The sequence below is a fragment of the Netta rufina genome, assembly GCF_964035555.1.
Source record: "Netta rufina genome assembly, chromosome: 7".
NCBI lineage: Eukaryota > Metazoa > Chordata > Aves > Anseriformes > Anatidae > Netta > Netta rufina.
In genome coordinates, this window is record NC_140130.1 from 35,291,335 (window position 1) to 35,313,072 (window position 21,738).

Sequence of the window (21,738 nt, forward strand, 5' to 3'; positions counted from 1 at the left end):
GTTTTTATCTCCATTCTGAGCATGTATAAAAATCCCTGCCTGTATTTGCATACATTGTGGCGTGTCGCATTGGATAAGTTGCATGTGTTTTAAACAGACACCATGCCTTTGGAGTAGATAAAGTCTAAGGAAGGGGTGGCACTCCTGGATGATTTCTGGCTTGTTGAGAAGCAGCTGCTGCGCGCAAGGATACTTGCACATGGAAACGTGTAGAATGGGCTTCAAATGTAGTTCAGGACCTTGCAGCACTTAAACTTATTTTAATTACAAGTAAATTTGTTGCTAACCAGTTCAGTTGTCCCCAAAATATACATGACACTCTCAGCAACAGATAGAGTGCTCTGCGTGTGTGTGCCTTTGAGGGGAAAAAAAAAAAAAAAAAAGGGTTTTAATTTCAGCTTTGCATATATTAAATAAATTTGTGATGCTTTTTAGTAAGTGCAAGCAGATCATTGCGTAGAACCAACGATTTCTGATATCCCAGGCTGGTCCTGCCTATGCTGGATGAGGCAGTCTGCATCTGTACTGCTTCACATTGACTGTCTTTCATTTTGCAGACTCTACAGAGGAGAACAATTTACACAGGGACCTGCTGACTTCCATGCTGATCCTGCTGCTGGTGTTCATCATCTTCATTCTGTTGGCTGGCTATTTTTTCAGGTACGTCTGTGTGGAGCTCTGCGTGCAGAACTAGTTCAGTCTTGTTCTGATATGATCTAATGAGGAAACGAAAGCGTGCGTGCGCATGGTGCGGCAGGAGCCTCCATCACAGCGCAGGGCAGGGAGCCGTGGTGCTAGCGGCTCTCGCCGTAGCAGCTCGCGGGAAGATGAACAGAAACAGCTTCTCCAGGCTTACATGGTTGGTAAAGGCTGATTTGGGAAAATGCATGTTACCTTTAAACGTAGTTTCTCAGATTAACGCGGCGCGTGTGTTTAAGGTTCAGAAGACATCGGAAAGCTGTTGTGAACTCCGGTGACAAAAAGATGCCAAATGGGATCTTGGAAGAACAAGGTAAGGAGAGATTTGCTTTCCTTGTCTGTGTGAATTGTGTGTGTGTGCACACACTCTGTCGTTCATCAGGAATTCAATTATTCAAGCATTAATTATGCTTGCCTCTTATTTTATAATGTAAATTCTAAGATTATTAATAAAGAGAAAATAGTAAAAACAAAAACATCAGAAGAGGTCCATACGCATCTATTCCTCTATCTCTATCTATCTCTATCTATCTATCTATCAATCTATCTGTATCTATTTATCTTAACTTCCAGGCGTTGGTTTTAAATAACTTTCATTTTATGTTGTGATGCAGCAAATACTTCTTAGTAAATGTTGTTCAGGTTCTTTAGAAATGTTTTATTAGGATGCTGACTGAGATTCAAGTTTCTGGCACTGTGATCATTATATTAAGAGAAAGGTTTGCAATATTTTGTCTTAAAAGACAAAATAAAATAAATAAAATAAAAAGCCCTTAACTCTTTGTGAAAGTAGCAGGTTGTTCCTGCACATAAACAGGCAAGCAAGGGGATGAGATAGGGATGTGTTGTAAGCCAGTTGGACTAAAATAAAGTACTCCCAGGAATTGGTAAATGTTTTCCCCTGGCTTTTTTGAATGTGCTGCTTTTATTTCCTTGAGCAGGGAGCCTCCAGGGCTGGTGGCTCGGTGGGGCTCAGGAAGTTCAAACAGTACATGTGGAGGAGCCATTAGTTTCTTGCTTATAAATTTTGTGGCCATAACAAAGAGGAAAATGTAATGAAATGGAACAGTTACAGTGGTTCTTTCTGACAAATCCACAATGCTACATATGAACTGAAGACTTGGTTAAAGTACTGTGGAAGAAAACATCAAGAAAGTCAGGCTTCTAAATACACCCCGGGTGCTTCCTGTTCAGTCCCGGCGGTTGTGCACAAGCCCTGCTGAACCTGCTCTGGAGTTTCTCTGTGCCTGTCCATCAGTGGTTCATGCACTCAATGGGAGGGTTTAGTTTCGAAGCCTGGCTGCTGGAAGTCATGCTCGTCTGCCAGGCTACAGGTGCCTTATGTGTGAAGTCATCCAGTCGTATCTCCTGCGGATAAATACCAAAAATTGTCCCTCCAGTCCCTGCTGTGCTACAGAGTGGCTCTCGGTTGCTGTCTGTTCCTCAGCAGAAGGGGAACCTTCTTCTTTCCTAAACAAAACTTGGTCGCACTGTAATCTGGTACAGAAACCATTGATTTTACCAGTAGTGGTTCTAATTGAGCTGAGTGTGTCTTGAAGAAGTCACTTAGCCTGTGGCTTTGGTTTCTTATTTCATTTAAAATCAGCTTTATCACTGATTTAAGTCTCTTTTGAGGAGTATGTTTTGACATCCTCCAACATAGTAATTAATTTGCAATTTGAATTAATTTATTGGTGTGCTCTGAACAGGGCTTTAACATTTATTTTCCTTGAACTGACAGAACAGCAAAGGGTGATGCTGCTCAGCAGGTCTCCTTCGGGCCCAAAGAAGTATTTCCCTATTCCAGTAGAAAATCTTGAAGAGGAAATAAGGATCCGATCAGCAGATGAAGGGAAACTGTTCCGGGAGGAGTTCAATGTAAGTCATCAGATTTGGGGTGAACAGCTGCATCGTGAAAAATAGGGAGAAAATCAAAATGTCTACAAATGTCAACAATTTGTTAAAAAATATGTGTGTGATGCTGATATCTCAGAACCTTAGCATACGTTGTGTGAGTGTGCCGGTACAGTTTGTCCTCCTTTAACACTTTTTCATTTTGTCTGGGTCAGTTTTAAGGCCAAAATGCTGTTTTTATTACATTGCTTGGGGCATTTGAAGAGGGGGATGTTCTGCTTCAGCATTCCTGTCCTGGGCATTACCCCTCTGCACACCTGCTCGCACTGTCCTGTGGCAAAATCTGAAAGGTTAACTGAAAGGTTAGCATTTAAAGAAGGTCTGTGGTAGAGAGGAAAGTGGAATAAGAATCTCGTTAACTTTGATTTTCTTGTTGGTAGGGGGAAGCAATTATTACGAGTGCCTCACCTCTATGGGAAGTACTTAGGGTAAAAGAGTGTGGCCTGTAATATTGCCCTAATGAGTTTTGGGATTTTTTTGGTGATTTGACCTTTTGCTCGCTGTTATCCTCCCATCACTTCCCTTTTCGTAGGTCGTGGTGCCCTAGTAGATACGTTTCCATGAAGTATCTCAGCTGTGAGGGTTTCTCTGAAGCGTTGCCTTAGCCAGAAAGGAGATTCTGTTTTCCCCACATAACCCAAACAGCTGCGTGTGGTTGTGAGAATGAGTTGTAACCAGAGCTTGTGGTGAGCTGCTGCAGACCGGTGTCCATGGTGAAACATGGCACTGCCAGCCAGCCCTCGCATGCCTATTTCATGAGCCTTTACCAAACTTTCATTATTTCTCTTCACTTGCCTTAGCAGCAGAAGCAAGTTGCACAGAGCAGTAGATTAAATGTCAAATACAGAGTTGTCAAAGCCAATGCATGCATTAATTAGACAGCCTGTTATGTTACCTTCTTAATTGGTAGCATATTTATATCTGCAATTTGTTTGATGGTATATTTAAAAGGTATAATTTCTTTGCCTTGCAAGAGACGCAGCATTGTGGATATATTTATCTAACTCGACAAAATGAATGTGAAAACTAATTTGTCAAGATGCACAGTTGTGAATTTTGACTCTCCTGATTAATATGTTCCACAGTCAGGAGTGAAACAAGCAATCTATTTTTATTTTAAAACCTGCTCTGCTTGGATCGTTTTCTGCATCGTGCTGCGAGCGGGTGAGCTTCTGTCTGCACACAAGCTCCAAGTCTGAAAACCATGGTCCAATACCTGTAAATGAACAGGCACGTGTAGAGCAGGCTTGTAAGTGACTGTGGGTGATGGTACATAACGTCTGCTTGATGGGTTTTGTGCTGTTTTTTTCCCCGTTATATTGCCTGTGGCTGCTTGCGGACTTGTATGTGCTGCTTGCTCAAGCCTGAGAGGGGAAGGAAAGGTGAAAATTGAACTTTAGTTATCAATATTATGACATAAAACAGGAAAATGGATAAACAGAACTCTGCTGTTGCAATGTGAGAAAGAAAATGGTTGAGAAATCGAGACCCGCCAGCATGGGATGCCTACGTGCCAGCCCCTCTTTCAGAGGCCCGAATTCAGCTCCCGCCAGGCACCAGGCCATGGCAGCTCCAGCCCAGCAGGCTGTCCACAGGGTTACCTCACTGGGCCTATATAACGTCCCAGGAAACACATACAAGGTCTCTTCCTTGAGAATTTGAAATGGATTTGGGCTGATTTTGATGTTTTGGCACTCCTGCGAGCCAGCAGCGGCTGTGCATTTGCACTGCCCAGAGGAGTTAGGCCCCGAGGGATTTTTCTAGTGGAAGTAAAAAAGCAAGCACTGGTAGGCAAGCAGTGCACAGCAGATAGAAAGGATTTTTGAGGACAGTTCTGTTAGATTTATTGTGTTCTTCAGTGCTTTTGATTTTACCCTTAAAGCCTAAACTACCCTAAATTGCACAGTTGCACTTGTACACTGAAATAGCAGTCTCCTACCCTCGGTATCTTCGTTTTATTAATTTTATTTGATTCCTGTGTATACATAGGGCACTAGGAAGCGTGTTTTCTTTCTTCACAGCAAAACAAACAAACAAAACAAAACAAATATATTCCTTCCTGTATTGGTCCCTCAAATAAGTCTTACCTCTATTTATTATCCATAACACAAAATGAGCTGGCTGTTCGTTGAAGTGTATGATGGCTAGGTCATTGCCTCAATCTTCGGATTAATGTCTGAAAACCTTCCTAAGAATTCGCCTTTGAAGTTTTAATTTTGATTTAAGATGTCCCTGTGGTTCATGCAGTGAAAAAAAAATGAGAAAATGTGCTGATGCTTGGATAGGTCATACCGCTCTGTCACTTTGCAGAGCTTTTTAGGGTTCCTGCGAAGTGGGAGCAGATAAGATCGCAGTGACCCCGTACCCACTGGGCAGACAACCCAGTGCCACCAAGACTCATCATCTCCTCATGACACATAGGAGGATGGAGAGGACATGATCAAGTGCATCTTTGCTGACTCCCATCCTCCCCTCTGGAGATGGTTGGGTTGGGTTGTGAAGCCCATTGAAATGGGCAGCGTCCTTGCATGGGGTCCAAAGCACTCCTTAGGCAGCGTGGTGCGACGTTAGGAAGTGTCCACGGAGGTGTTGTGGCCTTGCAGAAGTAAGGAGAAGGGACTGGAAAGATTATTGTGGAGTAGTAATTATTTTTCATGCATTTTTCACATAAACATGCAGGACTAACATGACGTTTCATTGGGAATTTTTTTGGCTATCTTCAGAATGAGTGCTAATTATTTACTGTTATGCAAAACATAAATTCAATTTCTGTTTCTTAAAATTGTAAATGTGCTTTGATTAGTTTTAATTAGCAAAAGCATGGGTTTCAATTGAATAAGGAATTAGGCAGTTTACTAGAAGTAGCTTTCTTTTTTTAACTGGTAGCTCTTTTTTCTTTTTTTTTTTTCTTTTTTTTTCTTTTTTTTAACCTTCTTTCTCTTACATTCACAAGTTTAGGTGGTATAAAGAAAAAAAAAAAAACAGAAATGCAAGTTGCTGTTCTTTCTGTGTTGGTGAGGTCCTCCCTCCTTTCCTTCCTCCCTCTTTCTATGCTATGTAACCCTGACAACACTGATTTCTGTTTGTAAGGGGAAAGTCCAAACAGTGCTTTATGACAGACAAGCAGGGACAGTTGCTTTAAGCTAATTCTTAAAATACAGTCATTTCCCAATTTTCCCTTCCCCTAAGTGATTCAGAGTAGGCTGAGCAGATTTGGGGGAAGTGGAGGAGGTAGAAAGGGGGTGGGAGAAGGAGGTTCTGCACTCCCAAACTGCTGGGATTTTACCTCACTGTGATCCAACACACCCTAGCATTGTTTGAGGAGATAAACATACCAAACCTGATGGACCTCCATGCTCCTTTACACTGTTTGTCATGAGCAGGGCATCTCAAAGCACAGGGAACATGAGTCTCATGCTGTGTTTCTGGATGAGCAGCATTCCTTGCTTTTTCCGTGGGCCTTTTCCATAGCAGCCATATCTCTCCAGCTTTCAGGGAAGCCCCCGTGACCTTCTTGGTGATGGTATTCCGTCAGCATTGACTGTGGAGATGGAGTGTTACCACCTCTGGCACCTCCTTCTTTTTATCTTCACCATCTTCCTCTCCATTTTTCATTTCTGCTTTTCATTTGATTGTTCTGAAAGACTTTTTTTTTTTTTTTTTTTAAGCCTGACTAAATTTATCTGCAGCCTTAGATCTTGCTGATTACAAGCAAAATTTTTACTTGTGCTCTTACACTGAGCTCTGAGCTTCAATACTAACGAATTGTGATTTATTTTATTCCTCCCTTTCTGCCAGAGTTGGAGCCTCACCTGTAGATCTGGACAAGACGGTTGATATTTCATGTTCTCAGCACTGAGCTATTAACAATCAAACTCTGTTTCTGTTATTGAACCAACTGCTATTGCTAAAAGTAGCTATTGGAGCAGAGCTCGACAGAGCGATGCATCCGCATGGCTGGGTCACGGCGCTATGAATCATGATGGCAGATGGCATCTTAAAGCAGCAGCTCAGATTTTAACAGTCTTCTAAATAACTGTGATTTCTGGTGGAAAAATTACTTATTTTTCAAAACTGCTGAACTCGTTTTCTGCACTGAAATCTGCCAGGCCATGGTTTCCTGTTTCAGAGTAATGAAAGTTATTTTTTTGGAAAAAAATAAAATATGTTTAATTCTGTTGGATGAGAGGCATTATGTAGAAATGCAGATTTTTCCTATGCTGTGTGCAGTCAGCAGTTAGCTATTTTATAACACAATGACTCTTTGTGTCTTTTTTCAGTCATTAACACCTGGATATGTGCAGGGAACATTTGAAATGGCAAACAAGGAAGAAAACAGGGAGAAAAACAGATACCCTAACATCCTTCCATGTAAGACATTACCTTTTCTTCTAAATCAGATGCTTTATCTGTCTGGCATTGAGCATGGTGGCGGTGTTCATTTGCTGAAAACATTCAAGTAACATAATCTCACTGGTCACAGGTGTTCTTCATATCTCTGTAAAACCTGTTTATTTTGCTGTGGCATGTCTCTAGCTGTTGATCATCTTAAGTCATGTTTTTCTATAATGCTAATCAGGTGTTGTGATATAAAAACTTAGTGTTCTACCTAACGACTATATGTCAAACTGGTGTTTCAGGCTTGAAATAAAATAGAGTGAAGTTTGGGCTTCCACTGCTCTGGAGATGCAGTCCCAGTAACTCTCAAGTGTGAGGACAAAGCAAGACTTGTGTGGAGGAAGTTTCTTGATGAGAGCTGGGGACAGCACGCAGCTGCTGCTGAGTTCAGCAGAGCCCCCGCAGCCGCTCTGGGCAGCGATGTCCTCCTCCAGGTCTGGCTCTCGCAGCCACAAACCCTTGTGAGAGTGCTGCGCTTTGCAGCGTGCACGTACAGTCACCGTTCTCAGGCTCTGGCAGGAGGACGTGAAGGGCCACCAAAACCCACTCGTGGTGTCCACAGGGTTTAGCTGGAGCAGAGCAGAGCACCTCTGAGATAGCTGGGGTGCAGCCTGCAGTTTGGGAGACAGCTGATGCTAAGCCTGTCCTGATATTTATAAGGAAGTAACATACTGAAGACTGATTCAAATGCAAATGTGCTTGTAATGCCTTTTTTTTTTCCAGATGATCATTCCAGAGTGATTTTGTCCCAAATAGATGGAGTCCCACCTTCAGACTACATTAATGCGTCATATATAGATGTAAGTTCAGTTTTCCACTGCTAGCCAAACTGCTAACTTTGACTGTAAATTAATATTAAATAGGCATTTTTCTGCCAGCACACACTGACATTTCATTTTTTAACTCCTATGATATTTATTTCCATAGGGTTATAAAGAAAAGAATAAATTCATAGCAGCACAAGGTAATTCATTCTCATCTCTCTATTATGTGCATTTTATGGCTGAATGTATTTAATTTTAGAAGTTTTATAAAGGTTATTTTCGGGTTCAGATGGTGGCCAAATGTGAGGTGAGCTTTAAAGGTTAGACTGTAAATGAAAGTGAAGTGAGCATGGGGGCACCCACTGTATTTCAACCTGCAGGTACTCTTCTTAGCTTGGAGAATTGCCTTTCTCCACTTCCATCTCCACTTTGTTTCTCTCTTCTTTTTTCTCATCTGGGGGTTTGAGTGAGAAAAAATAACTGTGTAAAAGAAAATATGATTTTATTTATTTATTTATTTAGTATTAGTGTTACTGTTTTTAAGAAATAAGCAGTATGGGTCAAAGCATGAGTAGTTTGTAGTAAACACAGTTCTGGGTGGGCACCCAGCACAGGGGATGTTGGCGCGTCCCGTGGTGCTGCTGGTCTTTGGCACATCTGTTGAGCAGAGCTGTGTTCTGTGTGCAGGACCCAAGCAAGAAACGGTCAATGACTTCTGGCGGATGATATGGGAGCAGAAGTCTGCAGTTATAGTCATGTTAACAAACTTGAAAGAAAGGAAGGAGGTAAGGAGCTGTCAGCGTGACAGAGGATGTCTCTACCAACGTTGTGATCCAAAAGTAGCTGCGGCTGCTCAGCACCTGGCCAGCCGTGTATCTGACCACTTCCTTTTCCAGCCCCTAAAAGGAGCTGAAAGCTCATCTGAGTGCCTGCTAATGAACGTACTTTTAGCTTCCCAAAGTCCAAATTTATGCTGGTAGATCTTGAGGATGAAATTCTCATAGCTGATTTTGTCCTGCGTCACCCGTAGCCAAAGGCACATTCTTGTGCCTTTGTTTTTTGTCAGCATAGGACTGCACTTGTGGGTGGTTTTGGTTAGAAATGAAGAGAAAAACGCTATTCATTTGTATTCTGAGTATTATGCTTCAAAATCCTTTCTGGGGCATGCACACAACAATTGAAAAACAAGGCTGCTCTCTTGTGAGAGCGATTCTGCTGCTTCCTGTTCCCACATTCCCCCGGCGCGCGGTGCTCCTCCTGTTGCGTGAGACTTTCTGCACGTATTGGCTGAGCACCGAGACGCAACGAGCTTCAAACATTTAACTTCTTTCCTGCCTCGGAGATCTTAGAAGCTAAGTCAAAGCATTAAGGAAGTGCACCATCACGAGATTTTGACAAGAGATCCTTAAGTAGTCTTTTTTTTTTTTTTTTTCCCCTTCTGGGGGAAAGTTTGCTATGCTGTTTGTGCCACAGCCTTATTGTATGAATACCTAAAGTCCTCCAAACCATACACTAGAAGCAAACCTCGTTTCCCTGTTAGCTGTGAAAGCCAGAAGGAAAAGCAGGCAGAGCCCAGCAGCTTGCTGGTGCCTGTTCTGCTGCTCAGAGGCGACCTCTCCTGCCAGCCGTGCTGTGGTGGTGACAGTGGCACCTGCCTCGGGACGGCAGTGGGCAGCTCATGGCTTGGGGGAAATGGCACACTGGCCTTCATAAGTGTTATTTATTTATTTATTTATTTAAAACAAGAAAGAAAATACAATTCAGGTACTCTCATCTCACAGCAGTGATGAGGAAAGGCTCTCCTTCTTCGCATGTTCACCATGGTACTTCTGCTTTACTTTACTGTTAATTGTAGCATTGCTTGATCAAGCTCTCAAACTGCAAAGCAGTCTGTAAGAAGAGCTTGTTTCCAGTGTGAGAAGGCAGAATTGTTAAACTGTTAAAACTCGATGTTCCTGATGACTCCTACATAAGGACTCCCTCACATTTCTCACTGGCTACACCCAAAGCTTAAAAATAAAGGGTCAAGACATCAAAGTTCCCTCTCTATCATCAGAAAGCCCCCCCTACCCCCCCCCCCCCCATGTGGTTTAGATCTGGATAGTTTAAAAAACAGCTTCAAAGCTTTTCACACCCTTCTCTGCATAAATTTAATCATCGATAGCACTGGCAAAGTGTTAAAGCTGTCTTCTGTCAGATGACTAACTCCACATACTCTAATGTGCACTTCTGTGCACAGTTTTCAAATACCTGCCTTGTTTTATGTGTGACCAGCAGTGAAGTCAGATTCAGCGTTACAAACTGCACCGTGTGTTTGTACAGGAGAAATGCTATCAGTATTGGCCTGATCAGGGGTGCTGGACTTACGGGAACATCCGCGTGTCGGTGGAAGATTGCATCGTTCTCGTGGACTACACCATTCGCAAGTTCTGCGTCCAGTCGGTCAGTAACAACGCTCCTCTCTGCATCCATTTTAACTTTTCAAGCAAATTGTTGCAATGCCAAATTAAAAAAAAAAAATAGATTTGGAAAGTAGATTAAATATTTGCAAATCAAGAAGGGTGCTGTGCTGCATCTGGGCTGGCTGGCTCTGCGTGACAGCATGCATCGTGGCCACAGCCATTTAATGAATTGCAATAGGCTCTGCTCAGGTTTCTTCTTGCCTGTAGCCAAGTGCCACAGCATTCGTTGTGATTATCAAGGAAAGAGAACAGGAGCAGAGTGATGAACTTTTGGGGGACAAATTGTATAGATAGATAAATGAGTAAATTTGAATATAGCTGGGCTTTTAGAGTGGTCTGTGGATTCTGGATACTGACTGGCCAAAGTCAGACAGCATTAGAGTTTGGCTTCTCTCATAACCTTGGTCTTCAGCACAATGAAAGCTTTAGATCACAAGAGAGACAGAGGTGATGACTGCGTGCACATCCACAGTGTGTTGCCTCTTACAGGGACAGGCTCCCAGAGATCCTCGCCCCGTAAAGGGGGGTTGCTGTGTTTGTAATGCAATTACAGTGTAATGCAGGTTGAAGTCTTCAGATAGAATCACAATATTTATTTCAGGTAGCATGTCTAGTGAGAGCTGATAAGCTGTGTCCAGCCATATAGAACTACTTTCACTTTATTTTTCACGTATGATACAGAGTGCTGATAATCCACACAGGCCATGTGACACAGTGGATAATACTCATAGCTGTCCTCTAATGTGTTGATGTGAAATGTTTATCCCCATCTTTCAGGTTTTGTGATAAAGCAGTTTGCTAAAGTTGGAACTTGGCACCTCATGGTGATGTAGGTCTTCAATGTTTAGAGTGAATTTTCTGAGTTTCAGTGAAGTTGCTAAAAGAAGTGTCATGAGGATTTTATAAGAGAAAAAGGACTTGAAATTATTTGCATGAATTGTGAATTTTGTACTTTACATATTTTAATTTGGGATTATTCCGGTTTTCTCTGCAAACATGCATTTTAAGAATATATGGTAATTCTACTCCGTGTTTATATTGTACATATGCTGTAAGTGTCTCATCCTTGAGTCAGGATCCAGGTGTTGCAGGAATACAAGTCATAATCATGGGAGTTTGTTTATAAATCTCAGCATGGAAAATGAGATGTCCAACTCAGTCTGTGTGTTCCCTGCAGCTGCATGATGGTTGTAAAGCGCTGAGGCTCGTCACACAGCTTCACTTCACCAGCTGGCCTGATTTCGGAGTGCCTTTCACACCTATTGGGATGCTGAAATTCCTGAAGAAAGTCAAAACGTTGAATCCTGCCCATGCTGGGCCAGTAGTGGTTCACTGCAGGTAGGTTTGAACTCTTCAAACCATTCCATTAGTTTGGCCTGGAGTTACACACGGAATATTTAGGCTGAATGTTTATTTTTTGTTAATAGGCTACGAGCTTACTATGCTAAGCTTTTTAGAGCCAGGGGTAAGAACAGTTTCAAAAGATAGGTCTTTGCTGTCACTGTAATACTCAGACAGAAGGTTTTGTTTTATCCATGGATGATCTTTGGTATAAATATGCTCTTTGTCAGAAAAACAGACTTGTAATACAAATCTGTGACCTTTGCCACTAAATGCTCCTCTGAGAATTCATCCTCCACTTTTCCCACAATAAAATTAGTTTGCTATGTAAATCGTCCATTAAATGCCTTGAAGTTTTTTAAATAAAGGCTTGTATTTAAGAGATTGAAATGCTGCAATTTAAGAAATGTACTACATACCGATGCAGAACACAATCCCACTCATTCAGTCGCAACCACGTGAACTTGCTGCTGTTAAAAGTTTGTGTTAAGGTGTTTGAAATTAAATGTTAATGAAACCTTAATCAAAAAATCATTTTTAAAAGAATAATTACAATCTCTGTAGCAACTGTAATGTTACAACTGAGGAAGAAGTGACTTTTTAGGAACAATTATCATATTGAGGGAGGTTAGAGTAAAAAGAAAAGAATAGCAGCTTTGTCTTTCTGGGTTTTGTTTTCAAGGAAATGGTTGTAGGTTCATATATTTCTTTATTTTCTGTTACTTTTGTCGTACATCTAGAAATACTCTGAGAGTCCTTGAGGACTCCCTGTGCATTATTGAGAAGAGCATGGTTGTCCTGCCCAGCCAGCCTCTTCTTTTTTTGTTTCCATTCAAATTTTGTCTTCTCTCCCAAGTGTCATACATAAGAGTCTTAAAGAAAAGCCTCAGAAGGAACAAGACTTTAGGAGTCTCACATAACCTTTCCTTTGAGAAACCCACTATATTTTTTCAGCCTTTAGCCGTGATGTTCTGTGGAGACTAATACTGGGTTTGAGCTTTATTTTGAACCAGGAGGAAGTTCTGTGCTTAATTTAATTAAGAAAAGTAGAGACAAAATAAAGATAAATCTCTGCAGACTTCTAATGAGATATTTTATATTTAAATGAGGTATTTTATATTTATATACGTGTCCAGCAGCATTCTGTCACTGCACTACATGCCAGGTGGGGATTTGTGTGGCACTTTGGCCTGCTTTAGAAGTAACGAATGAGAAAGGTGACACTTAATTTCCGCTACAGGCAGGATATGACACTATTGAATTGTTGGGAAAAGGAAAGGGAAACTCATCGATAGTGAGTAACCGTGCATTTGGGGGGGGAGCTTTTACAAAAATATCATCCAGTCATTCTGGGTAAAAACTGCTCAGTCAGAGATTTTTGAAGGTTAAAAAAAAAAAAAAAAACACGCTAATTTGGCATTTGGAAGTAAAAAGCAGTAGGTAAAACACTGGGAGGGGAGGGGAATTGGCAGTCTCTGACAAAATAAGTTTTTGTCGTACTGAATTTGATGTTGGTCTGCAGGAAGCTGACTGCAGGCAGAGGGGACGTGGGCACCCACGGGTGAGGGACGAGAGAGGGGCCCAGGGGTGTGAGGCCAGCGGGTGGGTGGCAGAAGGCACATCACTGCCAGGGGTGGCCTCCGGGACACGTCAGGAGGAGGAAAATCTCCATAAAGTGTGAGTCAAGAAAGCAGGGCTCGAGGTGGAGTCGGCTGCTGTGGGAGAGGTCAAACGTGAATGAAAGGAAGCGAGAGGGAAGGGAGGCCTGGCTGCACTGAATGGCCGCATGCGGTAATTGTTTTCTTCAGAGATGATTTAAAACCTGCCGTTTCCTTGCTGAAAGTTACTCCGCGTCTTTTGGGCACGTGGGGATGAGGGGAGAAACGTTTGTCGTGATTCAGAAGGTGTTTCTGGGCGTCACGGCAGTTGCTGTATGAAGTAAGCTAACAGGAGGTTAAGGGAGAGCTATTAATGCCTAGCACAGGATGCCATGCCCTTTTCCTCTGAGAGGAAGAGCTGGAAATCGGGAGCGATATAATTTATAGTAATCTTGCTCCCTCTCGTGGCTGTTGAAGGATATTTAAAATATATATATATATATATATATTTGGAGATAGCAGCATTTGGAAGTGTAGAACTTGTAACAGCAGTCATGCAGAAAAGAGGAGAAAAAAAAGGAAAAATATTTAAAATTTAATTTTAGACAATTATTTTAACTGCTCAAGCACAGTTGTGTGTGTGTTTTGGTTTGGTTTTTGTTTGTTTATACCAAAGGTGTTTGAGTAACATAATTGTGATCTTACCTCTTCAAACAGCTTAGAAATGGTAACTTTTTAGGTTAAAAACTTAGATCCTTTTGTGTTGCTGTCACTACCAAAATCAAAAATGAAAACGTGTTGCACATTGAGTATTTCAATTCAGTAGAAACAGCACAAGTTCCACTTCTGTCCTTGCCATAGCAGTTCTTGCAGACTTTGTAGTTCAACTATTTTTTTTGTCTTTTTTTCTCGCCTTTTTAAGCGCTGGTGTGGGCCGAACAGGCACGTTTATCGTTATAGATGCCATAATAGACATGATGCATGCTGAACAGAAAGTTGATGTTTTTGAGTTTGTTTCAAGAATCCGTAATCAGCGTCCACAGATGGTTCAGACTGACGTAAGTAGGAATTGGTTGAAATTACAATTTTTTGTGTTTTCTTCAAGTCGATTAATGTGCGTCTGTATCTCCAGTGTGATATTCCCTGTTCTGTTGCACACCTGGGTAACTGGGACATAAGCAAAGCCCAGAAGAAGGGTAATGCTGGGGAAGGAGATAGAGGCACGTTCGGTCTTTGGCATGGAGATAGATCACTGTAATGCACGGTATCTTGTGGTATCGTGTCCAGGGTTTCCCCTTGCACAATTAAGTGGAATTTAAGGAGTGATGTAACAGGAACTTTGTTTTACCCTAAGGTATACGTTGGTGATCAGTGAGTTGTAGGCCAAATGAGGTGAATGAAAGTGCCAGACATGGTATGGTTTGGCTTCCTTGACGTGCATCATGCTTACATGCCTGTTGTTTGTTCCAGATGCAGTACTCCTTCATTTATCAAGCCTTACTTGAATACTACCTCTACGGTGACACGGAGCTAGATGTGTCATCCCTAGAAAAACATCTACAAACATCGCACAGTGCAGCACCAAACCTTGTCAAAATAGGGCTGGAAGAAGAATTTAAAGTAAGTACGAAGGATCTAAGATTTTCAAATGTTGAAACACTTGGGACAAAAAGATACTTCAGAAGCAGGAGAAGGGCAACTAAAAAAAGAAAGGGACTGTCAAGACTGAACCACCCATTTTTATAGTGGATGTACTGGGAATGGGTCCTGTGGGATCAGTGAAGGAGGCCTGGCCTTAACACCCTGTTCGAAAAATGCACGTTCAAACCTTCATCGTTTGATGGATATTTTCCTATATGCATTTGGTTTGCTTGTAGAAGAAAAACGGAATTATTCTTTCAGTCTTCTACTGGATGCCAGATCAGATACTGCTGGAAAACGGAGCTGGGTTACATTGACCGAATTGGCATGTCAACAGAAATGTTAACTCAGTCACCACCGTGACAGCAGAGTGAATTATGGAGAGTTTTCAGGTTTTGTGCTGAGTATCCACAACTACCAGGAGGGAAAAATATATATTTAAAAAGTGGAGAAATAAGGCATTCTTGTTTTGTGGAGAAGCCCTGACTGGAAATGCCAGTGACGCTGTCTTTCTTGATCCCTGTTTAAAATAGACTTCAACTGTGCTGAGGAAATAGTTAGAACTTTTCTGTGACATTTCCTATGCTAAAAGACTTATTCTATATATGGGTTGAAGGCATTAAATGACTTAGTCATTTAATCAAATGAATTCAGTGTTAACTGAATTTCTCTTTTTCCTTTAACGGATTAATTTAATCAGAAATTGGGAAGTGTGAAAAGAAAACTAAGTAAAAAGTACAGCAAAAAGTTCAACATTCAAAAGATTTACACTCTTTGAGGGAAGGAAGCAAGTGAACACATTGAGTATTCCACTTTTTTTCAGAATTCCTAAGGTGTTGTTTTTTTTGCTGTCCACTGTGCTAGCTTCTGTCACGAAGTACAGAGAGCAACATTTAGCTCGGCTGTGTATTCTGAAAAGCATTTAGATGGGCCAGGAGCACTGAGCCAATCTGCACAGAAGAAGAGCAGAACTCTGTTGTAACCACTACCAGACTCTCTGACATAAAGTCTGTTAAACATGGCATTACAGACTAACTGGAAGGTGATTTCTGAGATATGGGAGTTTCTTTTTATTGGTTTGCTGCTGGTACTAGAGCCTTTACTGGCATTAGGATGTGCTTTTTCTCAGTATCTGGCAAATACAGAGAAGTACCTGAAAAACTGCTTGCAGCTTGAAAATTAAAATAAATGTAAACTGAGTTTGTATTAAATAGCTGCTGAAATGCAGCTACAGTGTAACTACAGTCATTGATGGGCAGGTCCCAGCCCAGCAGAAGCAGCCTGTTGATGTTAGTGGGCACAATCTCATATGTAATCTCTACTACAAAAAAATGTTGGGGATAGGGCAGTGCTTGTTTTCTATGTCCTGGGAATACTGTCATCCTATACTGAATAAATAACAGAGGATACCACTATCCTTTGGTCCCTCTGCTAGCAAAAGCTGGAAATGTATAGAGCCTGGTTACAGTAGGTAGTGCACAGCCGGCCCTACATTCGTGCAACCTCGTTATGCCCCGTGGTGCATCTCAGAATTTTAATAATCTGAAAAGGATAGTTACACTGCTAATATCAAGGAAATGAGTATGAATGCTTATGAAATGAGTTTGTGCTTGGATGATAAGGGAAGTGAAGTTTATGAAAGAGAAGTATTTTAGCACTTGAGAAGAATGTGGAAATGAAACGGCCGCTATTTCAGTGCCGGGCTTGCAAAGCTCCTGGGCTGGAGCTGCAGGAGTGGAATGGTGTTCAGTGTGCTCCTCAACCTTCCTCTGCTTGCTTAAAGGCTGGGAAGAAAAAAATGAAATTAATTTGATAAAAAGGTAATGCAGACAGGTTTTCAAAAGTGGCTAAATTTGTGAAACTCAATTTCTGAATCTGAAATTGAAGAAACTTTTCAAAGGGCGTGGGGACTTTGTGCTTTTGGAAGCCATGCTCAAATAGTCCAGAAGTGTCATTAAAAAAAAAAAAAAAAAAGAAAACTTGCTGCCATTCTATTGCATTTAAACTTTACTGATATGCTTTGGAAGCATGTTCAGACTCCCAAAACTATTTGTTAGTATGAAAAAAATTACATGACCATCATTCGTAATTATACTGTACAGACAGGACAACAGAGTGGCTTTTCTGAAAAGTCAGCCTGGCTTTGACTGTAGGACTGCTCTGTATCTGATAACGAATCCTCTGGGTACAGGTTATGAGGAACATGGTGAGAGGAGAACCACTTCTGTTTCAATTAGTCCTCATCGTCACCTGTGTTTTATTGCAGAAATTAACAAATGTCCGAATAATGAAGGAAAACATGAGAACTGGCAACCTTCCAGCAAATATGAAAAAAGCTAGAGTCATCCAGATCATCCCATGTAAGATGATCAACTTTATCTGTAGAAACAAGTGCTATAAGTGCACGGCTATCCTAAGGTTGTCGTAAGTAAATATTCTACCTGCGTGTTAGTACCAGCACATCTCATATCAGCATATGGCTGCGTTGGCTGGGTCCAGAAGAGAGGAAGGCCCAAACTTGGAAACTGTAATTCTGCAAATAATTACTGCATATGCCTTGAAGAAGGAAAAGTTGTGACTTTTACATACTGCCTGTAAAATTCAAATGCTTTGAAAACTGTTTTTGTTTCATTTTTAGGTAGACCACATTTTTGAGGGTTTAGTTAGCTTCCCTTTGGTTTTGTCGTCCTCTTTGCAGACATGGCTGCTCAACGCTTGGGCAACGACACAGGCAGAGTATCCTGTCCCTGTAAAGTGTGGTGTCCTTATGGAGTGTCTGCACACAAATTATTTATTTATTTTAACTTTTTCAATGTAAAATATGTAGTGACCAGATTTTTTTCAGGACTGAATGGAATAATTCAGCAGTTTCATCCACTTAACCAGCATACTTTCTGTATGTTTCCTTGCCCACTCTGGAGCAGCACTGCAATGTCTGCTCATTAAAATAAGTTTCAGACCTTGCTTGTTATATCCTGTGTGAAAGTAAAAATAAACCACAGAAGAGCTAGTGCTCTCCTCCACATGCTCAGTAAATCATGGATAAGATCTGTAAGACACTCTTTCTGGCTTCCAGCTGAAAGTTTTGTTGTTGTTCTTTCACAAATGTAAGAGTGGAGCAGTCAACATACAGTTAGCAAAAGAAAGAATAGACGTGTGTGTTTGTTTTTTTTTTTCCAGATGATTTTAATAGAGTGATTCTGTCAATGAAAAGAGGGCAGGAGTATACAGACTACATCAATGCTTCCTTCATAGATGTAAGTATAAATGTTTTTGATATATTTAGACTACAAGTCAAATATTTTGATGTTGCTTGTAAGTCTTTTTAAAGAGACGTGGCCAACTTGGCTTATGAAGAACAGTAGCTTTATTATTTGGGTTTGGCTTATGAGAGTTTCCAAATACGTTTCTTATCTGGCGTTTTCAGTTTCAATTTAAATAGTTGTGTAATTTAAACATTGCTGATGTGAGCTGTATAAACTAAGGTTTGTATTAAGTCCTGAAAAAACAGGGAGTGAAACAGGTTCTATTACCTGCATGCAGGTTAACAGACATCCTGACTCTGGTTGTCTAACTTAGAGGAGGGGTGGGAGGGTGGAGTACATATTCAGCATGGGGAAAGGCTTTCAGAGTGTTTGGGAGTCAAGATTTACCTGGGGAGACCTACAATAATTGCCAGCTTTGTTCCTGGCTTCCTCACGGAACCTGGCCAACGCCTTCCACTTTTTTTTTATTTAAATATGAGAATTAATTATATCCAGAGAGGCTCAGAGAGAAGCTGGGTGCTGAGCTCTCTGCATACCAGCTTCGGTCACTCTCATCCTCACGTGTCACTACACTCACGTGTCTCTTTCTCTGCAGGGCTATCGCCAGAAGGATTACTTCATTGCCACTCAAGGACCGCTGCCCCATACCGTGGAGGATTTCTGGCGGATGGTGTGGGAGTGGAAGTGCCACACCATCGTTATGCTCACAGAAGTTCAGGAGAGGGAGCAGGTAGGCGTTGCACAGCTGCTTTTTAAAAGTGCAGTAAAGATGAGTCTTCGTGTTAGATAAACACTATTATACACTATTTATAATATTTACACTACTTATACTATTTGTATAAACCCTTATACAAATTTTAGCAAGATTTTTTGCCTTCTCTGAAATGACCTCTTGCTTCGCTGTTAGGCGTAGGCCAGTGTTGCTGCTTTTACTTGAATTGTCAGGAAGAACACTGAAAAGTATGGTTTTTAAAAGGGCCCAGTTCGCATTAAAATCACAACTATTATTGGGATTCCTGGTGTGAATGCCTGTGGAAGAGTTGCTTGGGATTTGAGAACAGCTGACAATCTTTTCTTGAGGAACTCCCCCTTTTTTCACCACTATAAGCTTCTGAACCTCTCCTTGTGCATCCTTCCTCATGAATTATCAGAGACCCGTATCCCTGCAGTGTTGCAAACTCAGGGTTCAACTCATGTTTTAGTGCTCTGCGATGTTTTCTGGTGTTTTTGGGAGGCTTTTTTACAACATTACATTGCATTGCCTGTAGGAGTTACTTAATTTCCTTCTAATTTATTTATAAAGCAGTATTTATCAACTATGACTTCTGAGCCCTTTTCATCTTAATGCTTTACACTGTAGAAATATTTTATTCCAATACTCTTGGTTATTAGCCTTTTCACTGCAAACTGTCTAGAACATGTTAAGCTGTATTTCACATTTTATATCAGAGATTCGTCATTATGCAGATAACTGGGAAAAAAATAATATCACAGAATGTTTACAATTCTCTCTCAATTTTGCAGGAAAAATGCTTCCAGTACTGGCCATCAGAGGGCTCAGTAACTCATGGAGACATAAATGTAGAAATAAAGAATGACAGTCTTTTAGATGCCATAAGTGTAAGAGATTTCATAGTTACGTATAATCAGGTATGTTTTTTAAATTGCTTAAGTTTTGTTTTGTTTTGTTTTTTTACATTTGAAGTTATTTACAAATATAATTACGTAACTTAAATCCTGGAATTTCTATCTAAAGATAACTGCAGACATTTTAGCAGTCACAAGGAACCTTATAGGAAATATTTCGCTTAAAGCCCCGTGAAAATCCTGGTCAGTAAAACACGTCCTTGATCAAAGTGGGTTTTTTTGCTAATGTTTTGCTGTTGCTGCTGGTCTTGCATTTTTTACCATTTACCATATATCTAGTACAGAGAATTTGATTCAGGATTTTAAATGCCTGGGAAGCATTTACAGCTCAAATACAAATTCTCTGCCTACCAGCTGTTCTGTAATGCTGCTGTGCTACAGGCATGCTCTACAGATGACTATTTTTTGAACTTTTGGACATGCATTTCTTCACTCTCTGAACCATTTCTTTAGGAACCCATTTACATTGCTGTGTTTGAAGAAAAAAAAAATACTTGCCATTTAGCATACCATTAATTTAACTACCTATTGTGTTACATGTAATTTATACACTTAAATAGTTGGCACATGCAAAGCAAAAGGACTTTAAAGGGCTCTGCATTTCCTTCTAAAGGAAGGTGGTGGATAAGGCACAAATACACACTGTGCTCACAACACAGAGTCCTTGTCCCTGTGTTGACTTCTGTCGTCTGGGAAGGTGTTTAAAACCTGAGTAACACAATTTTAGATAGTTTTGGGTTTTCTGATTTTGGTTTTCATAATAATGGTTTTCTTCCTTATCTATCAAATCACAATTTTAGCACCACTAGTGAAGTCCATTCCCAACAATCCTGTTTAATTAGCTATGAAATAATGATGCAATATTCAGATTGCCTGCCAGAATTAGTATGACATTAATACCTATATGAACTTCTAGTCAGCAAGCATAAAGACAAGACAAATAATTTTTAAGTTTGAAGGTCACAGGTAGCATCGTGCAAAGATGAGTGGATTTCGTTAGCTGATTTTTTTTAGCACGGTGCATGGGGAATGTAGGCACATCAGGTATGCATGAGCAGTGTATTATGGACCAGGTTGAAATTAGCCCGCTTTACTGTAATGGTGAAAAAATTATGCTACAGCTGTTGAATGTAAGAAGTGTGTTTCCATCTGGAATTAACAGCTGCATGAATCTGTTTTTTGCACGCACGTAGGGTAACCATGAGAAGCAAAGCAGGCTGGTTCGGCAGTTCCACTTCCATGGCTGGCCAGAAATTGGAATTCCTGCTGAAGGAAAAGGGATGATTGACCTGATCGCAGCTGTCCAAAAGCAGCAGCAGCAGACAGGGAATCACCCGATCACAGTGCACTGCAGGTAAGGCTCCCCTCTCCTTCCCACAGTTAGCTGATAACTTTTTCTCCAGTCTGGCTGTGGTTACAGCACTTCTTTGTAACTAGACTGCATCCTTTAAAAATAAAAATTAAGAAATATGAGAAAAAGGTAGAGAAATGGAAAAACTGAGATTAGATAAGTGTGAAACAATAGTAGTTTTTTGTTGTTGTTGCTCGTTTTGTTTTGTTTTGTAGTGATTTGTAAAACACCCCAGCAATACGTGGCTCAAATGTTCTATCAGGATCAAAGTAATCAAATTATTGGCATGATGAAATATATCCTTAACCTAATCTGAACACAGACTGTACCTCTGTTTTTGAAAGCAGGAAGGACAGAAAAACCAGTGTACTGTCATTTTTTCTTTTTCCATAGTTCTTTTAATAAGCTGTATTTTTTGGACTTTTCCTTTGTGTTTTCAAATGCTATTTTTAGAGTTGTTTTTTTTTATTTTTATTTTTTTATCAGTCTTTTAAATTGTTCTTTTCCATTTCTGCACTACATCTGCTGACTTTAAAAGTAGTAATAAAGCTATCATTCTGCCTCCGCCTAATTCAGAAATAACACTTTCCTTTTAAAATACTGGATTTTTTTATAAGTGAATAAAGCCTTTTCTTTTCTTCTGGTCAATACAAAGTC

At 40.7% G+C, this 21,738-nt stretch overlaps 1 protein-coding gene across 1 annotated transcript in view; it reads left to right on the forward strand.

Moving 5' to 3' along the window:
- The first annotated feature begins 769 nt into the window (after positions 1-769).
- The window catches only part of PTPRE (protein tyrosine phosphatase receptor type E), a 29,211-nt gene continuing 8,242 nt past the window's right edge, over positions 770-21,738 (forward strand). Inside the window, exons 1-16 of the mRNA XM_084290009.1 lie at positions 770-859; positions 939-1,012; positions 2,441-2,577; positions 6,894-6,984; positions 7,735-7,811; positions 7,939-7,975; positions 8,463-8,560; positions 10,098-10,217; positions 11,415-11,575; positions 14,099-14,234; positions 14,647-14,796; positions 17,084-17,177; positions 17,998-18,074; positions 18,679-18,813; positions 19,608-19,733; positions 20,924-21,084. Coding sequence (XP_084146135.1) covers positions 828-859; positions 939-1,012; positions 2,441-2,577; positions 6,894-6,984; positions 7,735-7,811; positions 7,939-7,975; positions 8,463-8,560; positions 10,098-10,217; positions 11,415-11,575; positions 14,099-14,234; positions 14,647-14,796; positions 17,084-17,177; positions 17,998-18,074; positions 18,679-18,813; positions 19,608-19,733; positions 20,924-21,084 — 1,706 coding nt within the window. The 5' untranslated portion in view covers positions 770-827. The remainder of the gene's footprint in view (positions 860-938; positions 1,013-2,440; positions 2,578-6,893; positions 6,985-7,734; positions 7,812-7,938; positions 7,976-8,462; positions 8,561-10,097; positions 10,218-11,414; positions 11,576-14,098; positions 14,235-14,646; positions 14,797-17,083; positions 17,178-17,997; positions 18,075-18,678; positions 18,814-19,607; positions 19,734-20,923; positions 21,085-21,738) is intronic.